Source organism: Genypterus blacodes, unplaced genomic scaffold, assembly GCF_046128005.1.
Source record: "Genypterus blacodes isolate CSIRO-AG114 ecotype Tasmania unplaced genomic scaffold, CSIRO-AGI_Gbla_v1 ptg000120l_1, whole genome shotgun sequence".
NCBI lineage: Eukaryota > Metazoa > Chordata > Actinopteri > Ophidiiformes > Ophidiidae > Genypterus > Genypterus blacodes.
Window position 1 is genome coordinate 2,962,409 of NW_027466923.1, and position 16,400 is coordinate 2,978,808.

A 16,400-nucleotide genomic window follows, 5' to 3' on the forward strand; every position below is an offset into this window, starting at 1 on the left:
TCCTTCAATTGTAGGTGCTGCTCTTGCCTGTTCAGATTTCTCAAAATGTACCGATTTGCTTCAGATTTTATTCCTTGTCATTGTTATTTTGCACAAGTTTAAAGTGACGCCTCTTATACTTTCATGGGTGAAACACTGTTTTTCTTTATGAGGGTTTTTATGTCAACATGTTTATGTGGGAATGTGACGTTGAGATGGGTGAACAAATTTTGTAAAACATGATTCCTTGTACTGTACCTTTACTTTGAAATCAGTTAAAAATCAAATCATGAACGACGAAATGCTTTTGTTGCTATTATTGCTAGAGATTATGCAAGCACATTCTCACACTGATTTCTTTTCTCAGACACACACATACACGAGTGGGGTTGGGTAATGGAGGGAAGCGGATTATCATAATCCTCAGAAATATAGAAAGTGCTCCTGTAGAGTTCAGATACACATTTGTGTGTGTTAGTGTGTGTGTAAGTGTGTTACCTCCATTAGTAAATTTGATGGGCTCTCAGGTCCTGTAAAGCTTACACAGACTGCTGCAGAACACGCAACATCAAGACAGCAGCTTGCTTTCCTGTAGTTGCCGTGCGAGTTAACTAAATTAAGGTTCAACATTTTATGTCAAAGTCCTAAATACCAAACAAGCAGTAGGAACTGTTATGTTACAAATGTTTCTTTCATATTCCCGTGTTTTCATTCCATATTCTGGTGAATTATCCCCTGAACGAAATGCTCGGGGACATCTACTTTGCCGCCATTAAGTGCATCCCAGTCTGGGGGAAGCTGCCCACATTCCCACACTCGTACCCTTGAGTGTGTTCTCCAGAGTCTGCCTTCAAGTGCACACTTAGGCTGCTGAGAAGTGACGTTGGGTTGAAGCTCGTGTGTGGCTAGTATGCGTATTTTGCAGTGCCAGCTCAGTCTTAACTCAGCCTGTCTATTTTAAGAGAGGGTTAAAGCTAATTGTTTTCACTCAGTGTATGAGGGGAAGAAGTGGATTGGTGTACACTATATGCTGTCTAATACTTTCAAATGTGATATTGTTACATCGTGAGCAACAAATGGGACCAAACGTTGGCTGATATAATTGAAGTTTCTCAGAAGAACTGCCAGATTTAATTGCATTTGGAGAAACGGCCCATAACAATATTACGAGTGCATTTGTGTTTGCATTTCAAGTGCATTTGTTTGAGTTTTTGTGATGGTTGTCTCAGTTCATAGGCAGTTTATGTTGCGATGGATGGTGTAAAGGCTTTGTAGTATCACTGAACCATTCACACACACATTAGCTTGAGCAAAAGTCAAGTCAACTTTATTTCTACAGCCCTACATCACATACAAGGTCACAAAACAACACCAACAGCAGCAGCAGCAACGAGCAATACAAATTTCTGCATGGAATGAAGTACAGAGGCCAAGGTCCATCATTTTATACACACATGCTGAGGTAAATGATCTATCAATAACACAACATCATATACATCTCTATTGCTATGTAAACAATGCTTCCCCTGTCCCGTGTTCATAAATCTGTGTGCTGTAACAGGAAGAAGGGTCTATATGTGGTCTGCAAAGTGGAGGAGACTCTACATAGAAGCTTTCTGGTGGATGTCAGGAAGAGATCAATGGAAGGAAGACTTAATAAGAGGAGACAATATCATTCACAGACTGGAAGATGGATGTGAGATAAATATATGTTCAGAAAATAGCACGGATGCTTCTCTTTCTATGCTGTTCACTGCTTGTGCTCTAGAAGTAAGATACGATGCTGAGGAGTGTATTACAACCTGGATCCCTACAGTCGCTCAGTGGAACGGTGATCAGTGTTTGGGGAAAGCTGTTGAGACTTTCTGGCACCGTGTCAGACCTAGGAGCCAGTTGCCGAGTTGGTACCCGCTTGCCCCGCCCCCTTCGCCTGTCCGTCTTCTTCTGTGCCTTGGGCGGCGGACTGAGCAGGCGAGGGGCTGGCGTGGCGTTGGCGTCTCATAAAAGGAAACACGCTGAGAAGATTGGAAAGAAGAGGCGGCAAATTGTAAGTATTGTAGAATTCTAAAAGTAACATGAGAGTGATCAAAGTAGAATGAGGCTTGATGATGGTATGTTCACCTTTTCTTGGTCTCCTGGGGGACAACAGCTTTGGCCAGCATACTCTTGTACAACTCAGACTTCAGGTATCTGGGGTAAGAGTCCTGAAAACATTGACACAAATTGGGAACAAATTTGAAATCATACAAGAAATATCTGTCTGAATTTCTGTTTGGTCTTCAGACTAATTCAGTACCGCGTCGGTTTTACCAGTATCAAAGTTCATAGGTCAGGGGTCAGACCTTCTTCATGAGGAAGTAGATGTGCATCTGTGCGTCGTCCATGACAAATCGATGTGGATGTCTGATCCCCTCTAGCGTTTTGTCCATCGTCTTGCTGTCGATGTTCACCCAGCGGGAAGCTCCTGGAGCCAGGAACTGCCTAACACACACACATATAGGCAGAAGTCCTAAGTGAGACAAATTTGCAGTTTAGTAAATGTGTTTGTTTGCCTGCTCTCTTACTTGTAGATTTCTTCCACTTTCTCAACGATCTTGGAACTCTCTCCATGGCGGATTTCCTCGCATGCCTGCCAGAAACACAGATTCTCCGCTAGCAGAGAGAGAGAAGGTGAGTTGTGAGTTTGTGAGTATGGATGGAGGTGCATAAAATAATAATGATGCTTTACTGCAAAGTAGGGCTGCACTGTGTGCCATGTCAGCACATTGGGAATACTTAAGATTTACAGGCGTACTTTGAAACTAGGTGTGCTTAGGATGAATTCATACAGTATCAGTAGGTGTGTTAGGGGCGGGAATTGAAATTTCCTATCAGATCTCTGCTTTTATCCTCCCTTAAAGAGCAGCCCAGCAGCCAGGGCACTCTCACATGTTACCAACATTTACACACACACACACACACACACACACACACACACATGTGAAACCAGCCGGAGCTGCCATTACATCACTGATCATAATGAATCATTTTGTCATATAAAACCATTTCTCTCACCACTAAATTCTTTCTCCAGGTAGGTCATGAACTCTCGCTGTCCCATGCTGTCGGAGAGAAGTTCCATGAAACTGAAACTCCAACGCTCCACACGAAGACGTGTTGGTGTGGTCACCCTGGTTGCACAAACACACACACACACACAACTTGAATTGTATTCTCACATTCACTTTAGGATGGAGTGCATCAATTTTTAAGTACAATTCTGTGTGGGTGTGTGTCAGGTGGGCGTGTGCGTGTGCGTGTGCGTGTGTGTGTGTGTGCTCATTCTCTCACATGATTGCATTCATTGTCCAGTGGGAGGTGTCATCAGAGATCCAGGGGTTACTGGGAAGGCAGCCTTGCATAATGGGATCATGGTTCTGGTACTGCTCGCTGTATTTCACAAAACTACACATCCATACACAAATGCAGAGGCATTCACACACACACACACACACACACACACACACACACACACACACACACACACACACACACACACAGAGACACAAGTGCACAGTATTATTGTATTAGTGCTTCAGATCACAAGTTAATGGCCACTAATTCCAGCTTGCCTGAGGAAGCATCCATTAGATGCTCTTAGAGCAGAAGTACTAAGCCTCTTACGGTGTGTGTGTGTGTGTGTGTGTGTGTGCGTGTGTGTGCGTGTGTGTGCGCGCATTATAGTTCAGCTGAGGCAGCCCCACGTCCATTAGTCCTTTACTTTCATACCGACTTAGTGTTTCTCCAGTTTTGTGTCGATGGATGTGAACATGTGTGTGTGCGTGCATGTGCGTGTTTGTGAGTGTGTGCTTGTGTGTGTGCTTGTGTCTATCAAACTGACAACATACCCTTCTAAGCAGATGGATGACTTTACACGGTTTCTCCCGAGTGCCCTTTTACAGGTTTCAATCTGTGAGCAAAGGTGGAATTCACAAATGCCACACACACACAATGTCAGCTATAATGTGCACACACTGCAGTTATCGTGAGAGTATAAATCATGTATTATGTTTACCTCTCTCTTATAATAGTCGCTGGTCTATTTCTGTTGAGAGAAACACACAGTAGTCCTGTTAGCTCACGCGCTTTATACTTTTGTGTGTGTGTTCATACGTCTAAATAACTGATATTAAATACAAACAGAGACAAACAAGCATGCTGTTAGATGATGAATAACATCAATTGGATAATAATATGATGGATGTTTTCCAGTCTATAATAATATGCGTCATGATCATCATGAGGGATGATGATGATGGCTGCCACCACAACCCACAATGCATTACACCAGTGCCCCATATTCCTAACCTCCATTTATGATTAGAGCTGTCAAAGGCTCAGAGCAGCATGCTGGCAAACTTACTTTGAAACAATGCAATATCAGCCGCAAAGGCAAAATGGAAAAGAGGAGAAGAAGAGGCGACAGATGTGTTATCAATACATTTGATCGATCAGAGGAGGAAATCAAAGAGGGCTCAAAGTCTGCGATTGACGTCACTGACCAGCGTGATCCTCGCACTGAAGTTATTGGGCTTATCCAGGCCCATGTCCAGCACACTGGGCGTGCCGGGCTGAAAATACATCAACAGACACACAAAAGAGTAATTGCGTGGCATATTTGTGTTTGAGCATGTGCGCGTGTGTGATGAGACGTTGACTGGTGCGTGTATGAGCACTTATCCATTCTTAAGCTTTCCACTCTACTTCCTCTGACTTTTTATTCCCCGGAGTCTCATTGTTTTTCTCCATCCCGTCGTCCCTAATTCATAGGGGAAGGAAACCACAGGCTTCTGCCTGCCCCCCCCCCCCCACCCCTCTCTCTCTCTCTCTCTCTCTCTCTCTCTCTCTCTCCCTCTCCCTCTCTCCCTCTCTCTCTCTCTCTCTCTCTCTCTCGGTTCTTCCGTCTCCTTGTTGTCAGCTGAAGCTTTTACCCGACGGGTTGAATATTTTATGTAGGAGGCAGTGCGGACTGTATTTGAACATTAGTGAGACTGTGACTTTACTGGCTTTACCGCTGGCTCTGTTACAAACATACAGTATAAACGTATATAGTTCATTTGTATACTGCAGTACAGGAAAGTAGAGCCGCGTGTATATTGAAGCATATTGTAGTGGTTGATGAGGAAGAGATGGATTCTTGAGTTTACATTTACAGTGAAGACGCAGCAAATAGACACATTCATACAATCTAGTATCATATAATACAACACAATATAATATATTACTAATGGACATACCGGGGGTCTGTTGATGAGCCAGTAAGATTGCTCCTGACATTCTAGAACGATGCGGTCAGCCTTCCGCCGCTGTTTTGATGCTCTAAACATAAATCAAAGGGATATAAAGATTGCCCAGGTGTGTGTGTATACTGTATGTGTATGTGTGTGTGTGTGTGTGTATGTGTGTGCTATATGCATGTGAATGTACCTGAGTTGCTCTCTTGCTTGCATCACCACAAAATCCCAGGTGTGGTTGATCCTCTTATGCAGTTGACTGTATCGTTCCTTCATAGTAGGAAAAAAATGTTTTAGAATGTAACAATGACATAATTTCATCACCTCAGATGCCCTCCTGCATAATTCATACTATATTATACACACACACTTCTTCTCTCTCTCACGCACACACTCACACACACACTCATAAACTCACCTTTTCATATTCCATTAGTTCTCCTTGTTTCCTTATGTTCTTTTTGGCTAAATAAATTGCTAACGGGAGAAAAAGAGGAAAACAAGAAAAGAAAAGAACTAGATAAAAACAGAGATAACGACATTTTGCATCACTCCATCTGTTTTACAAGCTACTTTTACTTGATCCGATGATTTGGATGTTGTTGATGAGAGGAATGTTGACTGATGTAGAAAGGCCCTGCTCCAGGCTTTACTTATCCCATAACTGATCACAGTAAATCTGTTTCTTGGAACAGGCTGCTGTGCTGTATGCTTTCTTTACAGCACCTGTAAATGCTTTTTCATTTCCCATCTGTTGTAGAGAACATTGCATATTGCACATCTTAATCGCCTTCATTTAAATAGAGATGGAAATGGAAATGGAAAGTCATACTTTTTGGTTTATACTTATGGATAATCTGTCATATTCACCTGTTCATTTCTTCCCCATCACATCACCTCATGCACCCCCAAACCCTCCCCCCACCCCCTTTCATTTAGTCCACCTTACCATAGTCCAGCTCTGATGCGGGCCACCGGGTGCTTGTCCAGAAGTATGGCGTCTGACAGAAACAAAACAACACGTCTGACTTACTGACAGAGATTGATGGAGGAGAGGGTGATGTTAAAAATGGCTGTGGCAAGAGGTGGAGGGATGTGGAATATCAAAAAGAAGAGAGAGGGGGATGTGTGTGGAGACAGAGTCTGACCTGGAAGCGGTAAGGTGACTCGTCAGGCCGTAACACCAGGCATCTTGGCTCCTTGAGAGGGTAAATGTAGCCATATCTCACCAGCATCCCTCCAAGGTGCAGCGCCTCTGTTATTAGGGGGGAAACCCACCAACGATTAGTTTCCTCCAAGGACGCGAGAAAACAAAACTTTTCCAAAAGACAGACAAATATTACAGCCGTATCCTAATTGTTGCTTGCATAATCTTTCTTAAGCGATCAAAAGAGCAGGAATGTATTGATCAGCACGACACAATACTGTTCAGAGTCCGATACAGGCTGAAATGGCTTTATGCTTTGCTGCAGAATGTAAATAGATTACCGTGCATCAAGTAGACGTTTTTGCGAAATCTGTTAATAATATTGGGAAAAACATTAATAAGATAATGACGTTGCATATCCTCCTTTGCCAGTAGTGTAAATATAGGAACAACTTGGAAATATGTGACTTTAACCTACAGAATGGAACTTTTAAAAACACTTTTCATAGATTTTGCTGCTGCTCTGAGAAAAATATAGTTTCTATGTAGGGATACTGATGGCAAAGTTCCATAATACCATCATGTACCAGGAGGTAGGAAGGAGGAGGAGGAGGAAGAGGAGAGGGTCGATAACTATTTCTGCTGGATAGAATGAATCTTTCTAACATACCATGTATTTTCCACTGCATCATGTTTGATGCCAATGAACAGTATCATAGCCTCCAGCATCAGCATCCCTCCCATAATTTATAATGGTGCCCTCGCCCATTTCTCCACCCAGGCCGTTCTTCAACTCAGGAAACACACATCATCAATCTTCACTCTCTACTTTTGCGACAGCTCCCAAAAAAGCCATACGATGCATTTTAATCAGCTCTTAAAAACGCTCCCCTGCTGACTTCTCCCTATCCTCTATTAGTCTACGCTGAGAGAAAAGGGACCAAGGAGCTAATTTTTCCACACTGAACCCTGTAATTGTGTTTAGGTAAAGTCTCCAGAGATAAAAGCCTCCACAGGGACACTAATCAAACCCAGATCATCAGGTGAGTTAATCAAACTTGGGTCCTCAGGGGCTCCTTCTGTTCCTGTTGACTGGAAACAGCAAACCCCTGCCCCCCACTTGACCTCAAAGCACACACAACACCGTCACGTCAGCTTGCGCGAGATCATTGCATATCCAGGCAACAGAGTTAGCAACGGCACACAACAAGCCAGACACACGACGGAGAATCAGATAGAGCAGCTCCTCAACAACACGCACAACCGAATTAAAACAGTCACTCACCCTCCTCGTTGACATTATATTTCTGGATCAACCAGGCAATGATGTCATGGCCTGGAGATAGAGAGAAGAAGAATTTGACTGTTGTCCTTCTGACACCCAGAGAAACGAGAAAAGACGACAAAGTAGTGTAATCCAAAATCCATTGCTATATAATGCATGACCACACACACACACACACACACACACACACACACACACACACACACAAATACAAAGACACATGCCTAATATGCATCTATTACAGTTGTTCTGTTTTACCTATCATCATTATATAACACTTAAAAAGCACTTTGTACATGGTTTGGAAAAGTTCTCTAAATAAATAAAGTTAGAATTATCATTATTTGTTATTGTTATTGTTATTATTGCATGTGCAAACCTGTCATGGCGTGTGGAATGACAGTAATGAGGAGCCTCTGATTTCTCATCTTCATGCCCATGTCGGGGTCCTGCATCGCCACAATCACTTTCTCCATCTATTAGGACGACACGCACACACACAAAAAGAGAGAGAGAGAGTAGGCAACACATTATTTTGCCTTTGTCCAATCATTTATTTTCACATTAGCAGCCGTTCAGGTGCTCTGGACATTTTCAGGTCTGTTCTATTTGGACGTCTTCGCGCGAAATTTATATCACAACAACAAAAACTAAAGCTAAAGAATTTGGACTCACCATCCGAAAGCATGTCATCTGTTCCCGTTGCCAGGCTCCTTTAGCCAGGGTGTTGATAGTCATCCTGCGGGCTTGCTTGGTATCACTCGACGGGACGGAAAGTATATAAGACTAAACTGACTGATCATCGGGAGCGCGCAAGAGGCGAGAGTGCATCAGTGTTCTCCAGGCGGGGGCGAGCTGGTCGAGATAAAAGGATTGCAGTGCTGAAGTGATGTCCTGCGTGTGTGTGTGTGTGATACAGTGTCAGCATGACACTATCAACTGTCTGGACACATGTGGGGACATGTGTCCGTGTTTCTGTCACTGTTATAGTGAAATTACTATAATGAACGGATGTGTGATTACGTCTGAAATTCTTGAGGATGGAGTTGAAATTTGTACAATTGTATATATATTTCTGTCTGGTTAGAAACAAATTCATGACTCTTTAAGTGGTGCAGTAAATTAAACAACAAATCGCCAACATATATTTTACTCATAAGTTGTGGCTCCTTTACTTTTGTTATATCGAATCAACTCGGTAGTGACAATACACTCGTTTTAAAAAATGTTTGAAGGATACGAACTCACGCACATGCATAACAGCACTAAAAACATAGAAATAAATAAAATAAATACCATTCGGACATCCACCTCCGTAACCGTTTATCCTTCTAAGTGTGGCAAACATTAACTACAGTTATTTATACACATATACAGAAACATGAAAATACATAGACAAATGCGATTCTAAACTGTAACTACAAATTGTCGTAAAAAATATTCTATTGAATTTATAATGTATGCGAATTTGGTTGTCCGGGATCAGAGTGACCCATTCTGGAAAACAGCGATGGCTGTGTGTCTCACATGGGCTTCCGTACTTATAGGAAGTAGCTCCGTCGTTGTTCTGAAGCCGCTCAACAGCGTCGGTTTTAGTCAAATTCTTCGCTAAATCAAAGGATTTTGTCACAGGTAAGGGTCTAATTACGTGCTTGTGAATTAGTGATAAATACTTGATGACAATAAACAATGTGAGATTCTTTGCAGAGTCGTAAACGGCCATTTTAGCTAACCATGCTAACCCCGCGGCGCTCCCACAGGATGTTAGGCGACAGGCTGGTTTGAGCAGAGTTACAGCTGCGCGCCTACAACTTTAAATAAAGAACAAAAACATACTATTTAAACGTAACGCTTACACAGTTGTGCCTGTCGTCTGTATACGAACAACACATGTGTACGGTAGAGGCAGATATATGTGCAGCGTGTCACAGTTTTAAACCCAAAGGTCAGATGTGAACACAAAATAAAATGAATCAAAATTTAATTCAACAAGCAAGGTGGCATCATAATTCAATGTATGCTTTAAATGTGCCACATTTTTACATTTCTGTTACGTTATTGGGCTTTATACAAGTGTGTATAATAGTTCAAGTTAACAAAAAGGTATTGTAGAAGTTGATTTGAGACATTTAAGCACAGTTCAGGAGGATGAACATTACACTAGTTGTCCACACTAGCAAATAGTGTCCAACAGGCATTTTTGACTTTCTAGTTTCTCTTCAGTATCTTGGTGGTTGGACCATCAGTTTTAGCTGCGTCCCCTTTGGGAGGAGGCTCAGATTCAGCCACCTTTCTGGGCAGGATCCTCTGGTGTGCATTTTAATTTATACAGACCACATGACCCAACTGAGAGGAGAAGAGAAACAAGCTGTGGCCCAATTCACAGGCCAGACCTCCTTCATACAGTGATGGATGGTGTGTGTGTGGTAGCTTTACTTTCTGAATATAAAATCTGGAACCAGTACACGTAACCTCTCCTCTGGTTATGAAACTGTGCTGTCCAGGTTTTTTTTTATTATTGATGAAATCAGAAACCAATGTTTCTGAGTAAACTGTTTCATAATCTGAATGAAATTCTGTGAATCTTTTTTATTCTCCACTGTACTGCAACGGTTGCACAGCAATCTTTTAATTTAATGATCTTATCTTATCTCATCTTATCTTATGAACAGTCACAGAGAACAATAGTCCATAATCAAACCACTCACCTTTAAAAGACGTCCTAATCAATAAAGTTAGCAATTTAACTTGATGCAGGATAGATTGTTTACATTCAGCAGCTTGTTTGTATCTCCATGTGTAAGTATTGCTCTCTAAACACAGGCTGTCAAATTTGTCTAAAACCTTGTAGTTACTGAAAATGTAGATTCAAAGTAAATGTTGTGTGTATTGTTGTCAGGTAGGGATGGGTGACATCCGTCAGTCGTTGCTGCCGCGCGATGTGCTGAGTGCTGCCAAAGAGCTGCTGTACCACCTGGACATCTACATCTGTAACCTGGTGCAGTCTGGGAGACAGCCTCCTCAGGTGGACACTAAAACCCTGGAGCTGGTGGAGGAGTTCATTCTGCACACGCCCAAGGACCGGAACACTCCAGCCAGAGTGAGTGGAGTCTTCTTCCTGCACTCCCGTCGACACTGACGCACAAACATGGACAGCCGTTGAAACGTGCCTGTGCTTTTCTTTTTCAGCGCATGAGTGCACTGCAGGAACTTCAGCTGCTCGAGATCATGTGCAGCTGTTTCCAGGAGCAGAGCCGCGACACCGTCCGTCAACTCATGTTCTCCGCCCTCTTCAGTCTCCAAGGCAACCAGGCGGACGAGAGCCGCATGGCACTGCTAGGGAAGCTGGTGTCCATGGCGGTTGCTGTGGGCAGGGTTCCTATCCTGGAGTGTGCTGCTTCCTGGTTACAGGTGAGGAACTGAACCCACACAGGCGTATTGAATATAATGCGTGATGTGTGTGTCCACCTGGGTACATGTGTCCGTCTCCACCCTTGTTTTGAGGCCATCAGTGTGTGCAGTAGTCGTAGTGTGGAGTTTTTGGATCAGTCTGCACTTCTACAAGGGTCTGTTTGAGGAATGGCATTGACCCGTCTTGTGTTTCCCTTGCAGAGAACCCACCGTGTGTACTGCGTGCGTCTGGCACAGTTGCTGGTAGATGATTACTGCAGCATGGTGCCAGGCTCTGTGCCCACCCTGCACAACATCCACAGTGCCAGCCCACGCTTCTGCTGCCAGTTCATCACGGCTGTCACCACCCTGTACGACCTCACTTCAGGTATCCGTCCCTCACTGCGTCCTGATCTAAAGGAAAACACAAACGTACTCTATAATCCTCAGCGAGCAGTACTCTCATCACCCCGACTGTTTTGTGTGTTTGTGCAGACGAGCTCACGCCTCCGTTAGAACTCCTCCAGATGATTGTGTCGTGGCTCCAAGACGACCCCCGCCTTGTTCTCATCACCTTCCTGAACTCGCCCCTCTCCGGTAACCAGCCAATCAGCTCGCTTGACATAACGCCGTTGGGGGGTTTGGTGCGGTGGTGCGTCAAAGCGCCGCTGGCGTACAGGAAAGACAAGAAGCCGGCGCTGAGCAACGGCAGCACGGAGAGCGAACCAGAGACGGGGCCTCTTTTCTCTACGCTCCATCTGAGTGTACTACAGGTATTTCTATTGTTGGTTTTGTTTCTCTGTGCCCATCTATGTCTTCTGTTTATTTCTGATAGCAAACAAGATTCTAATTCTATTTGTGAAGAAAGAACTTTGGAATTCTCAACTGTCTTGGCGTTTCAGGTCTTCATGCTCCTGCCCAATATACTAAACGAGAAGGGGCTCTACGGGCGCCTGGCCCTGCTCCAGATGGAGTCCTTGGCGGCGCTGATCTCCGACCTCTCCCGACTATTGGACCAGGCTGACAAACACGCCCACGCGTCAGCCGCCCACACACAGACGCTGTCCCAGCTGGCACTGGACCGGCTGGCACAGGCCCTGCAGGTGGCAATGGCCAACGGAGCACTGCTCTGCTCGAGAGGTAAGGGCGAGGAGGGGGGAGAGGTGGAAATGGCACTGCAGTATACAGACTAGGAAGGAGGAGGAGGAGGAAGATGAGTCCTGTCAGGTTATAGATCAGCTCAGCGGCTACAAATATTCATGTCCTGCAGATTCTGCTGTATTCTATCTGATCTCCATTTGTTCTGTCAGTGTTTCAAATGCTGACACCTGGTGAGAAATTATTGTTTACTTTATTACTTTGTTTACTTGATTTAACATACTTAAATGTGGAGACACATGTGGAGACACTCGGTATGCTCGACTATTGATGTTTGCGATTTGTTTTTAGGGTATTACGGAGATAATTTTTTATATAGATAGAGGGGAAAGAGGAGAGAGAGAGATAGAGAGGGGAAGGTTGTGACATCCCTACTATTGTTGTTGAACTTTATACATAGACCCTGAGGTAGAATACAAGTGGGCTGGAGTAGCAATGATTTTCCACTCATTGTGATGTGCTGTCTTGTCTCTGCAGAGGACCTGAGAGCCATCTGTTCCCGCCTCCCCCACAACAAGTAAGAACCAGTCACCGTACAGAACTAGAACCTGTTTCAGATCCATCACCTGTATTAAACCCATCACTCACACTCTTCAAACGACTTGATTGTAACTTATTAGGCTTTGCTCCAGTGTAACTTGTCTTCTCTGCCCGTTTGTGTCTGCAGTTTGCTCCAGTTGGTCTTATCTGGTCCAGTGATGTATTACAACAACATCCACACTCCTCCGATGGCCTTCAGCCCGCACGCATCTCATTCCCCCATCGCCTCACACCCCACACACCCCACACACCCCACACACCCCACACACCCTACACACACCGCACACACACCCCTGGCTTCCCATCCTTCCTCTCACCCCCAGTACCCCACTCAGCCATTCCTTTCCGGGATGCAGTTCCCGTACAGACCCACCCACTAAAACACAATTTTGCGTCCAGACGTGTGTATGTTTGCTTGACTGAATGTATGTGTGTGGATCTTGGGTACACGAGTATTGTTCGTGTTGTATTGTCGAGTGTTTGTGGACGAGAATTCACGTGTGACTGTGTGTGCCAGCCTGTATGTAGTGTATGTGTACTGTGTTGTGTATTAGTGTGTTACAAAGCAGACTGGTTTCTGATAGTTTGTCTGATTAACATGTTTGTCCAATAAATATTTTTTACTCTAATTCATTTTTTTGATGCAGTTTTTCGTTTCAGCCACTTGTGGTCGCTGTTGCCCAAATATACCAACTTTCAAACGTGATTAAATCTAAATTTTTAGGCTTTATTTTAATTTTTGCAAAGTATGAAATACGGTTGAATGAGAACAACGCCACAGGATGAAACATGCTTCATGCTAATTCTTATAATCAAACTTTACTAACTAAAACAAGATGAGTTTTCCTTTAAGGGAATGGAACGCTCAAGAAAGTGGAAGATTCTATGTAATTGTAAGGATGGTAACACAATCACGAGTATTAGCAAATAAGGCAACCTAGTTTACAACTTAAAGGGTTAAATGCCTTGAGTAGAAACCTCATGGCACAAAGTAAAGAAACTAGATATTCTCTCATTCAAAAGAAACACAGGTTTGTTTGAATGTGAGTGAAGTTGTTTGAGGTAGAGACACCTGTATACTGCCAGATGCAAACGGGCTCTCTCTTGAAGAACATTTCCACCCCATGTCCCAAATCAATGTTGGTTATTATGTCACCAATAGAGTCTTTTTTAGAGCCAAGCCCTGCGTACAAACTCGATGCTGCTCTGAGCCTGATAGCCTATCGCTCCTCCACAGCACAAAGAAAGATGCTCCTCCCTCCCTTGAACCCTGCTGATCTCACCCAGGATGAGAGTTGCATCATCCATACAGAAGCACATTAACACCTTTTATGTCCTGTTTCAGCACCCTGCATATAGTGTAGGATAAGTTTGACTTGACGTATATTTAGTCCTTGTGTTTGGGTTTGAGGTAAGGATATGTGGACGTGCACATGTCACATCATTTTTAGCACCGACTTCTTCTACTTCCTCATCATCACCAGTATTCTGAACTGGTGGTTTTCATATACACACATCACAAGGTGCCTTCATCTTCCTCCATTCCACATTGTCACTCACTTCCTAAAGTCTTCAGTGGTAATGATCCAGAACACGGTAGTTTGACTTTCTCATAGATTCTACTGTGTGTCATCCCCGCCAGTTCAGCACATGGGTGTGTGACAGCGATAAGGATGACTGTTCTTGGAAACTGATGCTTTACTGTTGACCTGGTGTTAGGTGATATAGTTCAACCGAAAAAGGCGGGATGGAAGTGTGTGTATGGGGTCTGCTTATATAAATTGAGAACAGGCTCACAAGTAGACTTCTGGCCAGTCTTCACTCATTCATACAGTACAACATGACCGCTGCAGCTCTGAGTTGTTCAGATTTTACAAATTGATATCGATAAAGGCCATAGATTAAATAAACAAAATGGTGTATTTAGATTCCACTTTTTCTTATCAATTAATACAATGACAAGAAAAGGTTTGAATATGTTGGATTTCTGACTTCATTACTCATAAAATGTGTTCTGCTTCCTCAGTCGTTTGACCATGAGAGTCTTTGTCCTCAGGTTTGAGATCCATTTTGAGGCGTTGCCATCAGCGCCTTTGTTTTTGAACAGAGCCTTTTCCTCATGAGTTTGCGTAAGTTTTCCATCTCTGCATGCATTTTTAGCTCTGCAGATATACAGGTTTGTCTCCCCTGTGTGTCAGCCCTGTTTGGACAGGTGACCTTTTGTGGTGGAGCTTCCCTTGAACAATCGTCGTAGTAATATCCAGACATTTCCTTCATGGAACTGCTTTAATATGTATAAGATTTCTTCCATGAACAACCCTCTCCAGGTCGTGTCTCAGTTACCTGGACTCTGTTTGAGATTCCTTATTTTGACACCATTCTGTTATTGATTTACGTGTGTGCTTCTTCTTAGGCTTAAGGTAACAGACAGTTATCCTGACATTCACCATTCTTATTATAGTGGAAACATTAGGAGAGAGGGTTTTGTCTTACTTTGGATTAATAAACCCCACACTTCTTGGCAATTCCAAATGTTTCACTGAGTTTATCAGTCTGCCTTCCCCAATGAATCACTGTCTAATGATTTTCAAGCAATCACTAATTCCTGTATCCCACTTTCGTATATTGACACTAATGAGGTCAGTACTGGTTTTTGATATGTCGGTGTAGTCACATTTTGATGTAGTCTTGCAGCCATTTTCCACGTGTGAGAAAGAAACCTTAGTTTGAGTTGGTCTGGTTTCTCTTGCAGGTGTGTGTTGTGGTTTTGTGAGACTTTCTGTGTCAGCAGCTGCAGATTTTGGTTTCCTGTGGGAGAAAAGTTTCCAAGGCAAAACAGTGAATCTGATTCACAGAGGGGATGAGACTTGGTTTTCCAGGGCACTTTAAGAAACGGTGCAATTTCAGCTCTGTTTGAAATTCTTAACACTGAATATCTTCAGTTTATTGCTTTTTGAATACTTTCAATTTCAAATAAGTGAAGGTTCAAAATGAGATTCAACTTTCAGTACCTCCTACATACTACCTCCACTGTGTTGTTTTACTTCTGCACAGCTTTGAAGCAGGTGTTCAGCACATGGTTTAATTGCATTTCCCCCTCAACAGCGTGGAAATCACCTATAGTCTCGATATCAGAAAAGCACCTGATGATCTAAATCAATACGAATACAGAACCACCACAGTCAGAAGAGGAAGAAAAACAAATGTCAGTTCCCCCCTGCCATGGTGTAGCTCTGTAATTAGAGCAATTGTGGATAGATAGCACAGGCTATCATTAAGTATAGTCTACAGGCTTGTTTTGCCAAAGCTCAGACCATAAGACTCTCCATACAAGATTATGAGTTCAGCTGTGAGACCACATTCATTTGCTTTTCTCAAAGAGGGGATCACTGCTGCTGATTTCCCATCCAGCAAAACCTAATCTCACGATTGACTTTTTTGCATTAAATGTTTTTGAAGAGGAGGCAAAACTGTTTTTTTATATATGCATTATGGGAAAGGGAAAGCTTTTGCTCTCTCACACAGCCCTGAATTTACCAGAAACTACGGGCTTCTCTGAGATCTGTATCAACGATGTATTACAGAGTAGCCTAACTCACTTACATATCAGCCTATGCGAAAGGGGATA

At 43.2% G+C, this 16,400-nt stretch overlaps 2 protein-coding genes across 3 annotated transcripts; one reads left to right on the forward strand and one right to left on the reverse strand.

Annotated features, from left to right (window-relative positions):
• Positions 1 to 1,307: 1,307 nt before the first annotated feature.
• Positions 1,308 to 8,594, reverse strand: rgs11 (regulator of G protein signaling 11). Of its 2 annotated transcripts, XM_076162313.1 has the most exons (17): positions 8,360 to 8,594; positions 8,064 to 8,160; positions 7,685 to 7,735; positions 6,401 to 6,507; positions 6,202 to 6,253; positions 5,671 to 5,729; positions 5,446 to 5,522; positions 5,256 to 5,337; positions 4,521 to 4,589; positions 4,034 to 4,057; positions 3,867 to 3,928; positions 3,310 to 3,423; positions 3,034 to 3,149; positions 2,544 to 2,631; positions 2,322 to 2,460; positions 2,101 to 2,183; positions 1,308 to 1,994 (listed from the first exon to the last, which is right to left on the reverse strand). In XM_076162313.1, exons 1-17 carry the CDS (start codon positions 8,420 to 8,422, stop codon positions 1,862 to 1,864), a joined length of 1,416 nt encoding a protein of 471 aa, XP_076018428.1. In that variant the 5' UTR covers positions 8,423 to 8,594; the 3' UTR covers positions 1,308 to 1,861. The 2 variants fall into 2 exon arrangements, with proteins under 2 accessions (XP_076018428.1, XP_076018429.1); XM_076162314.1 differs by lacking the exon at positions 1,308 to 1,994 and having other exon boundaries at positions 2,290 to 2,460.
• Positions 8,595 to 9,225: 631 nt separating this feature from the next.
• On the forward strand, positions 9,226 to 13,401 carry ints15 (integrator complex subunit 15). Its single transcript, XM_076162095.1, has 8 exons — positions 9,226 to 9,316; positions 10,584 to 10,784; positions 10,874 to 11,095; positions 11,297 to 11,462; positions 11,570 to 11,847; positions 11,977 to 12,214; positions 12,710 to 12,749; positions 12,900 to 13,401. The coding sequence occupies exons 2-8, from the start codon at positions 10,590 to 10,592 to the stop codon at positions 13,150 to 13,152; spliced, it is 1,392 nt and encodes a 463-aa protein (XP_076018210.1). The 5' UTR covers positions 9,226 to 9,316; positions 10,584 to 10,589; the 3' UTR covers positions 13,153 to 13,401.
• The last annotated feature ends 2,999 nt before the right edge of the window (positions 13,402 to 16,400 follow it).